At 29.8% G+C, this 18,291-nt stretch overlaps 1 protein-coding gene across 2 annotated transcripts; it reads left to right on the forward strand.

The window, feature by feature from the left end:
* The first annotated feature begins 12,028 nt into the window (after positions 1-12,028).
* LOC113873076 (protein SMAX1-LIKE 3) lies at positions 12,029-15,798 on the forward strand. Of its 2 annotated transcripts, XM_027511049.1 has the most exons (4): positions 12,029-12,698; positions 12,786-13,374; positions 13,990-14,230; positions 14,541-15,798. In XM_027511049.1, the coding sequence occupies exons 1-4, from the start codon at positions 12,149-12,151 to the stop codon at positions 15,696-15,698; spliced, it is 2,538 nt and encodes an 845-aa protein (XP_027366850.1). In that variant the 5' UTR covers positions 12,029-12,148; the 3' UTR covers positions 15,699-15,798. The 2 variants fall into 2 exon arrangements, with proteins under 2 accessions (XP_027366850.1, XP_027366849.1); XM_027511048.1 differs by having other exon boundaries at positions 12,029-13,374.
* Positions 15,799-18,291: the final 2,493 nt, after the last annotated feature.

An 18,291-nucleotide genomic window follows, 5' to 3' on the forward strand; every position in this document is an offset into this window, starting at 1 on the left:
GGTCATCTAATAAATTTAGTAAAAATATTTTAATTAAATAAATAAATATTTACTTTACTAATTTAGTAAAAATGGTCATAAATATTTTTATACCCCTATTTACTTTACTAATTCATATTAATTAAATAAATGATAAATATAAAATTTTGAATAATATTTTTTAAAATTACTATGTAAAATTTAAAAATATTAAAATTAAATATAATAACATATTAATATTTTTAAGTTTATATGACTGTTATTTCAAATAAGCATTCATTTACTTTAAATAATGATAAAATTTTAACTTTTAATATCAGCTCTCCAATTTAAGTTGATTTGAATGAATAATTAAAGATGAATATCCTTTTTAAAATATTTTTACTAAATTTATTAGATGACCGTTTTTAAATTTAATTTTTTAGATTAATTTTTTTTATTAGCTATATATATATATATAATGTTTAAATTAAGTAGAGAATTTTTTATCGGCACTAAAGTAAATTTAACAATTTAATGAAAATTAAAAACATATTCAGAACATAAAATTTTGTTGGTCAAATAAGTGATTAACAAAAATTGAGTAATTATAAGGACTAATTCTAATTTTTTTTTGGATTAAAACATGATAAATTTTACATGAATTTAAAATATATTTAACCTTAAAAAATAATGAGTGTATAACTTCACTGGGAATGTGTATATGCTGAAGTAAAAGATTTTGAAAATGAATTTCATTGTCTAAAGAGAAGGATAAAAACAGTACATAATATCTTACAAACTCCCTACTACGTGTCAGTAATTTGCTGTGGTAGATAGTAACTTATTCTACACTTAATAATAGTAACTTCTATATTTTGTCTCAATAACTTTAAATATATGTTAGCAATCAAACATTTAAACATTGATGAAAACGTTTCAATACAAAATAACAAATTACCATAGACTGAGGCATAAATTACTAAATATAGAGGTGGGAATTTTGCACTATTTTTGTGTAGAAAGCAGACAACATTATAAGCAGGTATAGGATTAATCAAACTTTTATCCAACCCATCTTAGGCTTACAACAACTTGCATCTTTTTTATATGAGGTGGCCAATGCTGTTAAAAATAAAGCACTTAAGCAAGACTGGACTGAAGATTGAATATGTGCTTTGAGGCCAACATGTGTGCGACCAACCCAGCATAGTTTGGTGCCAACAGCAAGGGAATTTCTTTTCGCATCTTCCAATTTTTTCTACTTACAACCGCTTAAATCCTTTTGTTATTCTGAAAATTAAAATTTCAAAGTAATTTGTACATTGTTTTTTAAATTGAATTTTTGGAAGAAAGTTTAATATTTTTCAAAAAAAATTTTATAAATTATTTTTGAAATTTAATTTCTAGAAGAGTATTTTATAGTTAAATTTCTAAATAAAATACGAGGGGCGTAAAAATAAATGCCCCAACGATCAAAGTCTTCTCTCTCTATGGAGCCATTTCTCATGCCGCTTTGGGCCTTTATTAGCTGGCTGATCCTCTTGAAGTTTTATATCTGCGTAATTAGATTTTCGCTTTGCTTGTTTTGTTTTGTTTTTTTTTCCTTTTCAGTAAAAGAAAATCTCTGTACCAAGATAAAATTTTGAGGAGGAAACGATGCTTTGAAGGGTGAGTTATAAGATCGGTTATACAATTAAATTGGTAATAATTAAATTGAATTGGAATCGAGTTAATGGGTTGAAATGGTTTCTTAACATATGAAGTACAAATATTATGGCAATTTTATTTAAGGCTGATGTTTGAATTCATGATCTAATAATTAATTCAAGTAACATTCACAACTCCAGAATTATACTTTATTTAAAGTTACACAGACTCACGAGACACATTTAGTGAGACAGTAATGTTCATATGAGAACAGAAGTAAATAATTTGAATCCTACAGTTATAAATTTTAAATCTAATATGATTATGATTAAGAGTTAATTAATTTTTTATAATTGACTTTAAAAGGTACGTGAATTTCTATGAATTTTGTATTTTCATCTATTATTTATGATAAGAATCAGATTTATTTTTCTTATTACTGTGAAAGTATTTATTTTTTCATTTGATACGCTCTTCCCTCTCTCTTTCTATATACATGTGTGTGTTTAACTAGTCAAAGTTAAATAGATTCATTTTTATGATCAAATTTTGGTTGAAAATTATTTTTACCTTTTATTTTTTGCCTTTTTCCTTACCCTTTCTCACCTTTTGCTTGCTCAACCAAAATATGTCTAACCTTAATTTAAATAAATTTATCAACAAATATTTATAATAGAAGAAAATAAAAAGATAAAAGAATAATTTTTTTATTAATTAAAATTAACTTACGCATATGATTTTTTAAAAAGTTAGATATAAAAGTTTTTAATTAAAAAGGTGAGTATATATTAGTTAATTTTAATTTATACAAAAAATTTATTTTTTATTTTATAAGTATAATTGAAAAATTTATCTAAACTAATTCTAACCTTCTAGGAAGGCAACAAATTTTGAGCTTGAGTTCTTTATTAACACTCAAAATTATATGGAATTGTTCAAGTTAAATGGGTTGACATACAGGTCTAACTCGTTTTGTTATCTCTCTAATTATTTTTATAACTATATATTTTAAGCAAAAAGTGTCATTTTCTTTAATGCAAGAACACGTTTCAATACGGAGGATTTTAGCAATGTGCTTTTCTGGATACATTCACATTTTCAATGAGTGGTCAGTTTTTTAAAAATTTAATAATTTTTAAAAATATTAATTTATGAAGTAAGTACTTCAACTTTTTAGATATATTTATTGTCACGACTATATGTTTACGTTTAATCTCTTTTAAATGATTTTTGTTTAGAAGAATTTTTTTTCTCTATATAATCATTTCAATAGTAAAGATATATTGTAAATAAATAAATAAATTGAAGTGACAAAATACACTGAGTGACTTTTCTACAAAAATCATATTAATTATAAAGAGAATGTCAAATAATGTGTTTGCAAAAGTATGTTATTGACAATTTTTTTTCTACATAAATACCAGAATTTATGTGAAAATCTATCTGGCAATCAATAATAGAGAAATATTATTTATTTTTAATATTTCAGCTTATAACTTTTTTATTCATATACAAATAATACATGTCTTATATAGAGAAAAAAGGTAAAAAAAAATGCTAACTAATATATATTATTTTAAAAATATCACTTTTTTGGGAGTAAAAAGGTGTACAGGCTTAAATAACATAAGAATATAACATTTTCTATATATTATTGAGGTTTAATCTGGTTTTAATAAGCATTTGTCTCATTTACCTTTTGTTACAAAGGAGGACATGGCATGGCATTGACATTAAAAGGCCGCTAAGGCTTTAATGCAAGGTTTAATGTGAAGAACTCAGAACTCAGAACTCAGTAGGGTGGCGATTTTAATCGCCATTACACTATCTTCAAGTGCATGCTGAGAAAGAACATTTTTTCAAAAAAGAAATTATTTAAGTTTTTCTTGAAATGTTAATAAAAACAAGTGATTATTTTAAAAAACAATTGAGTCAAACAATCATTAAATGTATTGTATATTTCTATTAATTTATTTAATATAAATTAAAAGATGCAACTAATTTTCCTTAACATTAATCAAACTTCTAAAATAAAAAGCTAAAAAATGAATGTTTGGGTTTATACGTAGACTGTCACAATGGGCACTTGCAGATTCACCCACTACGAACCCATTACACAATACTTTATCTCTATACATACACAAGCTGCCATGAAATGCCTATAATTGCTTCGACTTCTGGGGTTGTGCGCAGATAACACGAGGTAGGGTAATCATTTGTTTTCCAAATTATACTGTGCCCTTCTTTAGTTCATGATGAACACAAGTTTATTTAGTGCACATCAGATATTAAGCATAAAATAATGAGAAACTTTTGGGGGAGAAAAAGAGTGAGTGTATGGTACGTAATTCCATCACCTTTACATTAACAAGGCTGTCATGTCAAAATTAGAGCAACTTTTTCCTCCCCGTTCTAGCCTTTAAAGCTGCCCATTCTGCCCAATACTATTAACTAATCTTTTTCCCTCTCTCTCTCTCTCTCTCTCTCCTCAGTTTCGTTTTCCCTCTCTTCCCTTGGATATTGCTTTCAGCCACATGGCCACGTAGAGGTCGAAGATGCTTATTTGAAGCTCAAAAGCATAAAATGAGCGTCCCTTTTGAGTAGATAATGCCATATTTTACTTTTAATATTGCTTTATGATAGAGCGCTTTACTTTAAGCAAAAGATAGAGGGTATATTAAAATTGGAGCTCTAATAAAATGTGTTTGAAGGAAAATCAAGAGGGGGGTTTGATAGTGAAAGAAGAGAAAAGATAGTCCTGTACCTTTCACTTTGCCTCAAATCTCATGGTGCCCTAACAGATTTAAAGATCAACAGTTAGGGTAACTTTTTTCGTATACATATATAACAACAACAATTATCCTTCCTTTGTATTAAAAAATAAAAGCTAAACCGTTATTGGTGGGGGAGAGAGAGAAGTGATAGGTTGTGTTGGAAGTGTATATATTCCCCTCTTTCGTTCAAACACTCCTTTTCTAGCTAGCACAGCACAGTGCTTTGTGTTCAAATAATTTGGTGCCCTTTGTAAGTCTTTTTAGGCCAACAAAGATAGAAGAGACTTTTTGACTGGAAGCCTGGGCTAGCTACCTTGCTACAGTGAATGCTTGTGCTCATCGCTTACCCAAACCAAAACCACAAAGTAATTTATAAACAGTTTCTAAATTTGGATTACTGTTAAAAGATTCATTTTGGGTCCTATAATATCTTGTGGGTGTGCTCTAGTCACGTGTTATGCAAACAATTTTCATGCCTCAGAGAATAAAACCAAACATCATGAGAAGGGAGCAAAAGAAAAAAAAAGGTTTTGATCAATTTAGACCACTTTAATTAATTTGTACAAATTATAGTTTTATACGTGGTTAATTCAATTGCGGTCAATGGTGTTAGCGATCCCCGTACACGAAGTTATGTATTTTGGTCGTGTCAAAACGTCCTGTGAAATTCTCATATATATATATATATATATATATATATATATATAGAAAAGACATTCCCGTGGTTAATTATTTGAGTGGGACAGCACTATTTAGTTTCTCTCATTGATGGCTCATCAACTAGTTATCCATTATATCACTCACTTTCATCTATGATTGTTAGATCATTTGGGCCTTTTTTCTCTCTTGTTATGTTCCTTAGTATGTTTTATTTAACTTCTTTCTTTCAAGATGACATGCACTGAAATTGTAACTGGTTGATTCACACATTAATGATACGTCATGGGTCATTGCACAAAACAAGTAAAAGTGGAGAAGATGATTGAGGAGTGAAAGGGAGATATCTGCATTCGAAAATATTCTCCGATTTCTTTATGCAATTCTTTTTCGTGAACACCTAGATAGATGGAAGGGAAGCACTGAGTGGGTGATATATGTGCCTGCTCTGCTTTCTATGCAAAGGCAACATTGAAGAGTTGAAAATTTATACCCCAAACCTAAAATGCACGCCACTATCTAAGAAACCTCCGAACTATATAATCACTTACTGATAGTGAAGCCTGAAGAATTAAATCTAGAGCTTTTAGTTCTTAATTGTATAAGTTCTTTTCTCGTTTAATAAAATAAAGACCTCATTTTAATTTCTAAATTGCTAAAATGTTTATCATATTTAATCTTTGTAATTAGCAAAAAATAACATTTAACAAAAATATTTATATAACATGTAATGATAATTGGACATGTTAATTATTAATTAGACTAATATTAAATGTGAGGCGATATACAGTAATAAAAATTTAAGACAAATAACGAAAACGGTGACAATTTTAAAATTTTATGAAAGAATATAAATTTTAATAATTGTTCTTAAGATTTACATAATGTCTTTTGAGGTGTGACATTCATAGCGTTAAATATATTAAATTAAAATTTAGCATCAGACAAATAAATTTATTAGTTATTAGCATGCTAGAGACTAAAATGAAAATTTATTAAACTAAAGATGAAAGTAAAAAACAATTATACAACGTAAGGGATTAAAGTGGTAATTTAGAAAAATCTAATTGGCCGTTGATTTATTTTACACCCAGAAACACTTGCATTATGGGACATGCACATTCTATTCTATAATATTTTTTGGTGCATTTTGTTTCTGTTGACGATACTTAATAAAATATTTCTATAATGTGTATGACTAAGTACATGCATATATATGCACATAAAGAGAATCACAGAGCTTTATATAGTGGAGTGGTCCTTCTATTCCAAATAATATTGATCAGTCAAAGTCTCCCATAATAAATATTAACTTCAGTACATTAACACGGCTCGGAAAATTGAAGTCAATCACGTCAGAATAAATCATTATATTTATTGTATTTGGTAGAGGAAATGGGAACTCGGCCACACGTGCACAAAATTTCTGCTTTGTTCTCCGTTTTGCTGGAACTATTTCATCATGAACCGAATCCAATTAGCTGAACCAAGAGATCTTATGCAGTTCTTTTCATTACATATCAATTGATGTTTTACAAGGACACGTAGTTTCGTCCTTTTAGCTAGAATGATTTAAGACATACATATAGCTATGAATAATTTTATAAAATACATATAAAGCAAAATCTCCGTTTAATATAAAAGATTTAACAAAATTTCAAGAATATAATACGTGAATATTCTTCTGAAACAGTGCATTGTAAAGAAATGAATTTTATTTTCTTCTCTGGTCACTGAACCAAAAACTCAACTTGGTTCCGATTTGGTTTGGTTACACCATATTATCTTTGGTTGGGTTTAAAAATTGTGAATCGTACAAGGTACATTTGATTTATATTTAGGTTTGAGATAAACCACACCAAACTAACATTGCACACATTGATATATACTCTTAGCATAATTACCATAGGTTAATCAAAATTATTTCCCCCCCTTATTTTTGTGTTTATTATTACATTCTTATGGTTATAAATATGTGTTACCCTCCTTTAAATAACGTACTGAATAAAATATATAAATTCCTTTCTATTCCCATGTCGTGATCATCACGACATGAAGTTCAGCTTGAAAGTCATATTCCTCATATCTCCATTCCCTTTCTTTGCCTTAAGATAATTTTGTCCCCCTATCCCCATTTCACGATCCCCCACAAATTCTCATAGGTCCCTAACATTGTAAAATAAATAAATAGATGAACTTAAAAAAAAAAAAAGTATGAAGTTCAAGCATCTTTAACAAAGTTAAAATTATAAAATGAAGATGAAAACACTAAATTATGTTAAACAAAGTACTAAAATAAATTTATATATTAATTATTAAAGAAAAATTAAAGATCATTTATATACACATAAGAAACATATCAAAAGTGAACACTTAGTTATTAGGAGAATGAGAATAATATAGATTAATTATGAGATTTTATTTAAATAGTCAACATTAAAGGATATAAATTCACACATTTTTTCTAAGTGATCACATGAGACTACTTGCCGATTTCACAATCTTTAAATTAAAAAATTTCAGTAAAATAAAAAAATATTTTCACTGTAAGAAATCTACACGAGGCAAAAAGTATGATCTTTGTTCTCATTCCCATCCCAGGAGGGAAAAATTTCCCAAACTTAAGGTTCGAAATGAAATAGTCCCCACTAAAATCCCAACCACCAAGATTCAAGGAATATTGCCATCCTTATCTCCTATACTGTTCATTTAGTTAGTTTACAGATGCCCCTCACTCCAGACACACTATGCTGTTCTTAATTTGCATTATTTGCTATATTAAAATTAGTACATTTTTCATGGTCTCTAATTTTCTGTAGACTATCTCCTAATTTTGTGAGTTTCATTTATTTAGAAATGAATTGGGTTAATAAACCCTTTGGACCATTATTAATGAACTACTGCTGTTGCACTTTTCTGTTGATTCTCTTAATTATTGCTTTACAAGAAGAAAATTTGTCAAGACCCTTTGAATTGAATGCAACTCACTCACTTATTTCTCCATTCCACCAGTGACAACAATAATGCTACTCAAGTTTGATCCTTTTTATTAAAAAATAATAATAATTATTAGTATTCTTCTAATTATAAAAAATAATATCTATTTTTAAATTTACAAATTATTAATTCTTTTTACATTATTGTATAATATAAAAATTATATTAATGACAGGTTTACTATTTATACATATTAATAAATAAATATCTTTTTTAATATATAATCACTAATTTGACTATTTAATATCATAAATATTTTTAAAATATAGTATAAATTTAGGATATACAACAATTTTTTTATTAGATATCTTTTATAAATGCTCTAAACACATTAAAATTTATTATTATTATTAATCCCCATATTTTTTATGGGTCACTCCATCGAGCCCTTGACTAGTCAGTTGATATATCATATCTTCACCCACTCAACTACCAGATGCTTCCATTTCTAGTTTTCAATGCTCTTCCTTGGCATCCACTTGAGTTTGAGAAAGAATGTTAGCGTAATTATCATGAATAGAATGGATTATTATTTGGTATAATCAGAAAATTTGTATTTTCGCTATTTCCCTTGTATTAATGTACATTCCTGAAGTTACAAATATACTCAGCCTCCCCTCTTAAATACGCACAGAATATATATGATACTAGTCTCATTCTATAATTGATCTCTCTCCAGTTATCTTCATCAGATTGAATTCACTCGTGAATGAACAATGATATTAAAGCATTTTTTGTCCGCATGATTGGAAGTGAATGAAACTGACACTAACTAAGAATCTAAATCAATGCAATTAAACCTCAGTAGCATATGCATATCCGTCAACCATGCAGCAGTAGCAGAATAACCAAGCGTGTAAGCTATTAATGATGCCAAGGTAGCATTCAAGAGAAAAAATTTCGATGTTCAATTTTTTGACATTTGATGATCTGGGGTGAGTATAATTCAAATATAAGCATCATATCTCATTAATACAATTGATTTTTTTTTTCATTTTATGTAAATCTGATCTTTATTTTCATTAATATTTGAGAATTAAAGCCAAGGAATTAATCATACATAGTTCATCACCCGATATTTTGTTTTCAAAGATATTAATTTTCTGGTGGAAGGTTATACATTAATTTTACTCAATAATAAATGGAAATAATTTTAAACCGAAGATAAAAATATACAAATTTAACTTTTAAGTGGTCGTCGATCTGTTTTGGATTTGAGAGTTCAAAAGCATGTTGGTTTAATAAAGTGGAGTTAAACATTGCTATCATATTTAGGTAGCATTCCATTTTTGACAGACATGTTGTGGCGTTTAATGAAATCGATTGCCACATAAACTTAAATGAACTTTTGCTTTTGCACCATTAAAACGCAAAGTGGGTGTTTACCTCGTTACGCACATCTACCTCTTTATTCATTCTTTACCGACACTTATTCAATGTCCTGTTCTTTCTTCTGCTTTTTTTGGGGTACATTTTAACAGTGAGATCAATTCATTAAGTTAGGGGTAGTGATTTAGTAAAATCTTCTTTTAAATAACGGTTTTAAGATCAGTTATGATATTTAAATATAAAAATTAATTATATAGGTGGAATTATAATTTTTTTTATAGATCTATTTAATACTTACACTCAAAATGTTTCTAAAATTATTCTAAAAATATTTTTATTAAAATATACTTTAAATTTCCACGTTTTATAAGAGTTTCATTTATATATATATATATATATATATATATATATATATATATGATATTAAACATCAAACTTAAATAATTAATAATCACAGTTAAGCATCTTAAATATGTTTTAATGACTTGAAATACACCATTAGTAATATCACACCACCTTATATCACAATTACCTAAATTACTTTTTGCACATCATAATTAGGGTAACTAAATTGTTACACACGACTATACAAATGCATTATAACACTAGTTTTATTTGGCGTGTTGTTGTGTGTCATTACATAATGACATCTCACCTTTAATAACCTGTGAGAGGTACACTAAATAATAAAATTACTGAACTAGTATAAAGAATAAATCTTTCAGATATTATCTCTATCCTAATTCATATTATAACTTGAAATCACCTTTCTAATTTAGGTGTTAAGGTGTGAAAACACTATTAGAATATATGCAAGATCATCAAATACTTTTTATCACACTAAACAAGTGAGGAGCCATCTAACCATCCTATAGAACAATAATTTTTTATAAAATTTAAAATTATTAATTCAACCATTTAATTATTTATTATTTTCTTGATATATATGTCAAATTTCATACAATTTAGACATTTGTAATTATATCATCTAAAATTTTATATTTATTTATATTTTAAAAATATGTTATTTGTTGAAATAAAATAATATAATTAAGTACTTAATAAATTTATTTTTATAAAATTAATTAATTTAATAAAAATTTAATCTGTATAAAAAATTTGAATGATATAAATATGCAAGTTTGAAAGCTGTGTACTGATCAAACTGATGACTATGCGTGTACATTGTATTTATGTTAATGAAATATTAAGGGGCAAAAGAAATGAACTTTATGAAATAAATGGAGAGAGAGAGTGAGTGGGAGTAACACAGGCGGGGAAGGGAATGTTGGTTTTGATCCCCATGCCGAATGATGCGCTCTCAAAGGCGTCAATAGTTAGTTTAGTAGCATTTTATGTTTTAATGTATAAAAAATAAGGAAGAGAAGAGACTCTTAACACTTTATTCCATTGTCTTTGGGTTCGGAAGAAAATCGTACACAGTTCCCGATTCCTTCGCCCACATATAAGAGTATAGACCCCATTCTCTTTTCAGGTCCTCGATTTTGGCAGACTCTCATGCTAAGATGTTTCCTCTCTCTCTCTCCCCCTCATACCAAAAATTACCATTGAAGGAGCCTCATCTTTTTCTTCTTCTTTAATTCTGCATTTAAACACCCTTTTGGAATAAATTGTGAAGAGTTAATGATTTTTCATATATTTTAATAAATTTTATATTTATTTACATTATTTTATAAAATAAATAACTCTATTTTAAGTAAAATTAATATAATTTCAATGTAATGTCATAGCTTTGTTATAAATCATTTTATTGAATAATTTAGACAAATTCTTAAATTCATGTTATAGTTTTTTTATTAAATAAATATTTAATCAATCTTCTTATATAATCATACCTTTACTCTTTAAGTTGTTGATGACACTCCGCTTCTAAAAAAATAGAGCATTTTATCATTCTAATTTACAAACACTTTACTAATATTATTATTTATTTAACACATTTATCTCTCGTTAATTCTTTTTTTAAATTAAATTATACTACTTATTAAATCTATTATTTCTCTCTTTCCAATTCTTATTTTTTTTCTAAAAATATAAGAATGTCTACCAATACCATTATGGTAATTAAAGACCAATATATATGTACCAAGCATAGTTTACATGCGTGCTTAGAGACTCATCAAGATTCAAAATTTATTGGTACCTTCCGTGGCTTAATTTTCCTCCCTCTCGAAAAGAAGAAAAAATATTATGAGTAGTTAACCTATGCATAAAAGAGAAAGTGCCCCCACTTACAGATACCGAAACTTATTTACGAAATTTGGTGTATATGTGTGCGTATGAGAGAGAGAGAGAGAGAGAGAGAGCAAAGCTGAGTTGCCTTTGATACTGGTGCATTAGTCCTGCTTGTCAGCACATGCAATCCACTTTCTACAACAAAATCGACTTTGGACCCCAAATTTACCTCACCCACAAGAAAAGCACAGCCCACACACCCCATAAATTTGATATCCTCCTCTTCTTCATCCCCTCCCTTTCTCGTTTTCTTATCTCTCCCTTCAACCTACCTACATAGTCTTTTAGACCAATCCACCATCTCATTTTTCACTCAATATTCCACACCCTCTCAAAGTGTACAAAATTAACCAACAAGTTCCTTGGCACTAATTAGCATCTTCACATTCTCTATCTATATACCCCTCAAAACCTAGTTTCCACCCTACTCCTACAAATTATTAACACCATGATGCCAACAACACCTTGATCAAACTCACCACTAATCTTATACTTTCCTTTTCACTCTTCCTTTTAGCATCCTCCAACATGAGAACAGGAAGCTGCGCCGTGCAACAAGGTCTAACCCCAGAGGCTGCAAGCATAGTGAAACAAGCAGTGACACTCGCGAAGCGTCGTGGCCACGCGCAAGTCACACCCCTCCACGTGGCAAACACCATGCTCGCCGTCACAAACGGGCTTCTTAGAAACGCGTGTCTTCAATCCAATTCTCACCCTCTTCAGTGCAAGGCCTTGGAGCTTTGCTTCAACGTTGCGCTGAATCGCTTACCAGCTTCAACTTCTTCGAGTCCCATGTTGCAAGGCTCTCACTACCACCACTCTCAGCCATGTCCTTCTATTTCAAACGCTTTGGTCGCTGCCTTCAAACGTGCTCAAGCTCACCAACGACGTGGATCCATCGAGAATCAGCAACAACCTCTTTTGGCAGTGAAGATTGAACTGGAGCAACTCATTATTTCCATCTTGGATGATCCTAGTGTTAGTAGAGTCATGAGAGAGGCTGGTTTTTCTAGTACTCAAGTGAAAAGCAACGTTGAACAAACCGTGTCTTTGGAAATATGCTCTCAGAATAATAATAGTAATAGTAATAGTAATAGTAATAATAATAATAATAAGGGGAAGGAGAATAATAGTAACCTCACTCTCTCTCATCATCAAGGTGGAGAGAACGTATCCAACAAAGGGTTGGTGTTGGATCAGATTAGGGGTGAGGATATTGCTAGTGTTATAGATAATTTGGGGAATCAAAGAAGGAGGAGTATTGTGATTGTGGGAGAGTGTGCGATTAGTCTCGAGGGTGTAGTCAAGGGTGTGATGGAAAAGGTTGATAAAGGGGATGTTGGTGAGTGTCTTAGGGGAGTTAAGTTTATATCTCTTTCTCTTTCTTCTTTTGGCCATGTTTCGAGATTGGAGGTTGAGCAAAAGGTTGAAGAGCTAAAGGGTCTTGCAAAGGGAACCTCTCATAACAAAGGGTATGTTTTGTATTTGGGAGATCTTAAGTGGGTGTTTGATCATAGGGCCCGGGGATCCCAAGGGAGAGCGTGTTATTGTCCTGTGGATCACATGGTAATGGAGATCGGGAAGCTGGTGAGTGGTGTTGGAGAGAATGGTGGAAGGTTTTGGATGATGGGTGTTGCCACTTTTCAAGCTTACATGAGATGCAAAAATGGCCAGCCATCATTGGAAACTATTTGGGGTCTTCATCCTATTACTATCCCTGCAGGAAGCTTGCGCTTGAGTCTCATCACTGACAGGTAAAGCAGTTTTGGTAAAGTTGGATATAATTGTTATTGTATGGCTTTGAATCAATCTTTACTATCCAATCTCCAAAACTATTCCTTCTTTGGATCAATGGTTGATTAGCTGAAAACGGGCATCGCAAAAGGAAAGGACAACGAAAAAAAAAGAAAAAAGAAAAAAGAAAAATGGAGTTGTCTTTTGCTTTTTAAAGGTTAACCTTGAAAGGAAAAGTTGGGTTGGAAGAAATTCATGCTAAACAAAACAGGGAAAAACTGGTTTTTTTTCTTTTTTTAAACTTCTTGCTTTCCCACTTGTTTTCTCAACTAGTTATTACTGTATATCAGATGAAAAAAAATATAGTGACAAAAAAAATTTGGTTAAAAGTGTATACTCTGAAATGAGCAACATGTCAGTCATTATAGTGTTACTTTCTTTGTTGATTAGAACTAACTAGGACACAGTTTTTTTTTTTCTTTTTCTTTCATTCAATTAACAGTGATAATCAGTTTCTCTTTTGGACCCCTTTTCCATTTTATGATCACTATTCTGACTGGCTTTGAAGGTGGAACATGACCTAAAATAAATGAAGCCAGTAATTGATACTCTTATCATTTTATCTTTTTCCACAGTGAGATACAAAACCAGCCCACCAACAAGAAAGCTGACAATAGAACTAGCTGGCTATTACTCGAAGGAGTGGGAGATGATCAGAAACAACCAGCATGCTTCGCGGAACCTTCCACCAAGATTGAGACCGAAGTTCGAAGCTTGCAAAGCAGTGCTTGTAATAGTGATTCCTCAACTTCAACCCTTCCTGCATGGCTCCAACAGTACAAAAATGAGAATAAAGGAATCACCTATAATGATCAGGTCTTCATTATCACATTCATCTTTCTAAGTTACATTCATATTATATTACATTTGGATCGAAATGACACGTCTCCGTTTCTTATCTCTTTCCCGATAAAAAAAAAATGACGTCATTAAACAATAATGTTGTCTTTTCTTATTGTCAATTTTATTAATTATTATGAAATATTATCATCCATTATATGTTATGTTATACACATTTATGTCACAATTTACTCCTCTATATTTGTATGTATAGTGTATAATATATATATATAGTATATTCGTATCAAATGAAATGAAAATTAACTTTTTTTGTATATTCAAACAGAATTGCGTCCCAGTAGGAGAGCTATGCAAAAAGTGGAACTCTATGTGCAGTTCAATTCAAAATCAACCTTATCCTTCAGACAAAACCCTCACATTATCCTCAGTATCACCTTCTTCATCAACTTCTGGCTTCTCATACGAACAACAACACCCTAATTTGCACCAAACCCATCATGAGTGGCCAGTGGCATCACCAAAAGAGTCACTGTACAACCACCATTTCTGGATCTCTAACAATGGTAGCCACCCTAATGAACCCACTTTGCGAGTGTACGTCCCAGAGAACAAGGACACTAAGCAACCACAACCACTCTCATCATCGAATCCAAGTTCCAACCCTAACTCCGCTTCTTCTAGTGACATCATGGAAACAGATCACGTGAGCAGGTTCAAAGAGCTCAACTCAGAGAACTTGAAAACTATGTGCAATGCTTTGGAGAAAAAGGTGCCATGGCAGAAAGATATAGTGCCAGAAATTGCAAGCACCGTGTTGCAATGCCGTTCTGGCACGGTAAGAAGAAAAGGGAAAGTGAGAAGCAACGAGATAAAAGAAGAAACGTGGTTGTTTTTCCAAGGTGTTGATGTGAAAGCCAAAGAGAAAATAGCAAGAGAATTGGCTCGGCTTGTTTTTGGGTCCCAAAACGACGTCGTTTCCATAGCACTGAGCAGTTTTTCGTCAACAAGAGCAGATTCAACTGAGGATTATTGTCGGAACAAAAGATCAAGAGAAGAAACAAGTTGCAGTTACATTGAGAAGTTCGCTGATGCAATTTGTAATAATCCTCATAGGGTGTTTCTAGTTGAAGATATTGAGCAAGCAGATTATTGTTCTCATGTTGGTTTCAAAAGGGCCATTGAGAGAGGAAGAATTAAGGGTTCAAATGGTGAAGAGGTTGCACTTTGTGACGCTATCATCATTCTAAGCTGCGAGAGTTTCAGTTCAAGGTCAAGGGCTTGTTCTCCTTCGGTCAAACAAAAATCGTTGACTGAAGGAGAAAAGAATGACGAGGTTGCTACTTTGGAGGAGACAAGCCCTTTTCTTTCTTTGGATTTGAATATTTCCATTGATGATGAAAACGATGAGGATCGGTCGGTGGATGACATTGGCCTTCTTGAATCCGTAGACAGAAAGGTTATCTTCAACATTCAGGAATTGTGAGAAGAATTTCAAGAACACTTACTCTTTTTTTTTTTTTTTTTTTTTTTTTTAATTTAGGCTTCTTTTAATTCTCTTTATTCATCATGTGTTTGTATTCTAATTAGGCATTTTCTAGGGCTAGGGTGAGAGAAATTGCGTGCCCCTTGATTTTATTATGTAACTACATATGTATATTACCAAATATATCCAACTATCTGTTACAGGAATTTGGGACGACTTTTCATCAATTTAACTTTGTCCTGTTAATTCATGTAAGTTTAAATCTTCAAAGGTTCACACTCGGTAATGGGGTGTAAAATAAGTGAGAGGAAGAAAGTGAGTATTGAAAAAATAAAAAATGAATATTTTTTTTTCAAAATCCATTCCTAAAAGCATAAATTTGAAGTACAAAACTTTTAGATTAAGTGGCTCTAAGCTACTGTTGGAACTTGATCTTTTGGAATCATAGCCATATACTTTTACTTGCAATTTAGCTTATCATCTCTTCACGCTAGCGCGTCCTCCAACAATACGAGTTTAGTTTAGATCATTTGATACCGTCAAACATTTTCATAATCTTGTAACATTTTTAAAAGAATACTTAAAGCTAGCGTAATATTTATTGTTGTAATAAATTTTCAATTGATTTGATTTTACATTCACAACAAAATGAATTATAATCTTAGTCACTAAGCGAGCTTAAGTGTTTGACCCAGGAGCGTATGACTGTAGTGGTGCTAGCCTATATACATGTGATTGTATCACTCTGTGATATTCTATCATATATTTCCTTTTCTTAATCATGGAATAAATTTTTGTAGCACAAGAAACGTAAGATAAAGCGTGTTTTCCTTTTGTGATTCAATATTCAAGTAAGAAATGCCTAGGACCTAAACTGTGGTTGGTAATTATCACTTCATGATTGTTAGTTACATTGTAACTATTTATACCATTAAGTGTGAGTGATACAGGTCTATCACTTTCTTCCATCATCATACGCGTTATTAGTCTCACAAAATAATGACTCCACTTTCTATATACTATAAATTTGTGTTAGAGGCATGCATGGGGCCTACCGGTTTGTGTTTCTTGGAATGAATCAAATAAGTGTATGGTAAGAAAGGAAAAAGCACAATCAGCATGCTTCCAACTTGGGATAAGTTGGAGTCCTTTCTAGCCTCAAAAAGTTAATCGAGTAAGAGTTTATTAAAAGATAGTTTCCTCTTTGATTTGAAAGCAGCGCTAGATGAAATCAATCATGTATCAAACTAGTTTGAGTTTTTTTTTTTTATAAAATAAATACTTGTTAAAAAATAAAATAAACTTATCTTAACTTATAAATGTTATTAAATGCTATAACTTCTAAGAAATTTTTATTTTACTTTTTAATTTTACCTTTTACAAATACTTATCTTACCAATTGTATATATTATGTGCAGAAGAAATTAAATGAATGATATTTTTGAAAGTTCTATATGCTAACTTGAATATAACAACTGAAAAGTGTCACAACATCTACCATGTTTTAAATAAGTATTATATAATTTTGTTTATTTCATTTTCCGTTAATAAGGGGGAAAATTAGTAGTTTTATATTTTTAGTTTTTGATACAAAATTTTAATCATTTTATACTAATGAATTTTATATGTGAATATAAAAATATTATTTTATCAATATAGTTTTCTAACAATAATGATGACACTATCCATCTCACCTATGATAGCCACTGTTTATCGTTGACCTAATTACAGTGGAATTATAAACTTAAGATGAATGCTAACTATGGCTTGCAAGTCAATTTTTATTGCTTTATTTATTTATTTTAATTATAAGAGTTACATTTATTGAAACTTGAACTTGAGATCATAAGTTATATTAAAATAACTTTTACCAGTTAATTTACATATTTAGTGGCTTATAACTCTAATTATTTGTTTAATACCTATTTTTTAACAATAACTAATTAAGCCATTAAATTAATGATATATCAAATTTTAAAAATTATATTCAAATTAAGAGTAGTTAAGATCCATCAACTTTATAATTTAGATCATTTTAAAAAAATATATTCAATTTGATATAATATATTAAAATTCTGATTACATTAAAATTAAAAAATAATAATTAAATAGAATAAGATTTAATCAAAAATAAAATTAAATAATTAATACAAGAAAGACCAGGTGACTTAATGAGAATAACTACTAAAATGGGAATGAGAATAGTTTTACAACATAGGAGTAAACTAAACTAATAATGTAGGAGTATATTACAATTATTGTCATAAAATAATGATGCTTTAATTTTAACAAACAACATTCTAAAATTATTAATATTAAAAAAATAAAAATAGCAAAAAAAAAATTCTAAAACAATTTTTGTTGATTATTTCAGAAAATATTAAAGTAGTATACAATAAACGACAAACAATCTTAATTGTAACATTTTAAAATTAGAATAGAGAAAATACTATTCAATATTAATAAAAATAAATTAATAAACAGTATTAGAAAGTACTGATATTATTTTTAAAGGCCTAATTCGAAAAAAATTATTGAAAATACAAATTTTATAATATCAAACATTTTTTAGTAGATAAGAAAAAATATTACT

This window comes from Abrus precatorius, unplaced genomic scaffold (genome assembly GCF_003935025.1).
Source record: "Abrus precatorius isolate BTA unplaced genomic scaffold, Abrus_2018 Scaffold7, whole genome shotgun sequence".
Taxonomy (NCBI): domain Eukaryota; kingdom Viridiplantae; phylum Streptophyta; class Magnoliopsida; order Fabales; family Fabaceae; genus Abrus; species Abrus precatorius.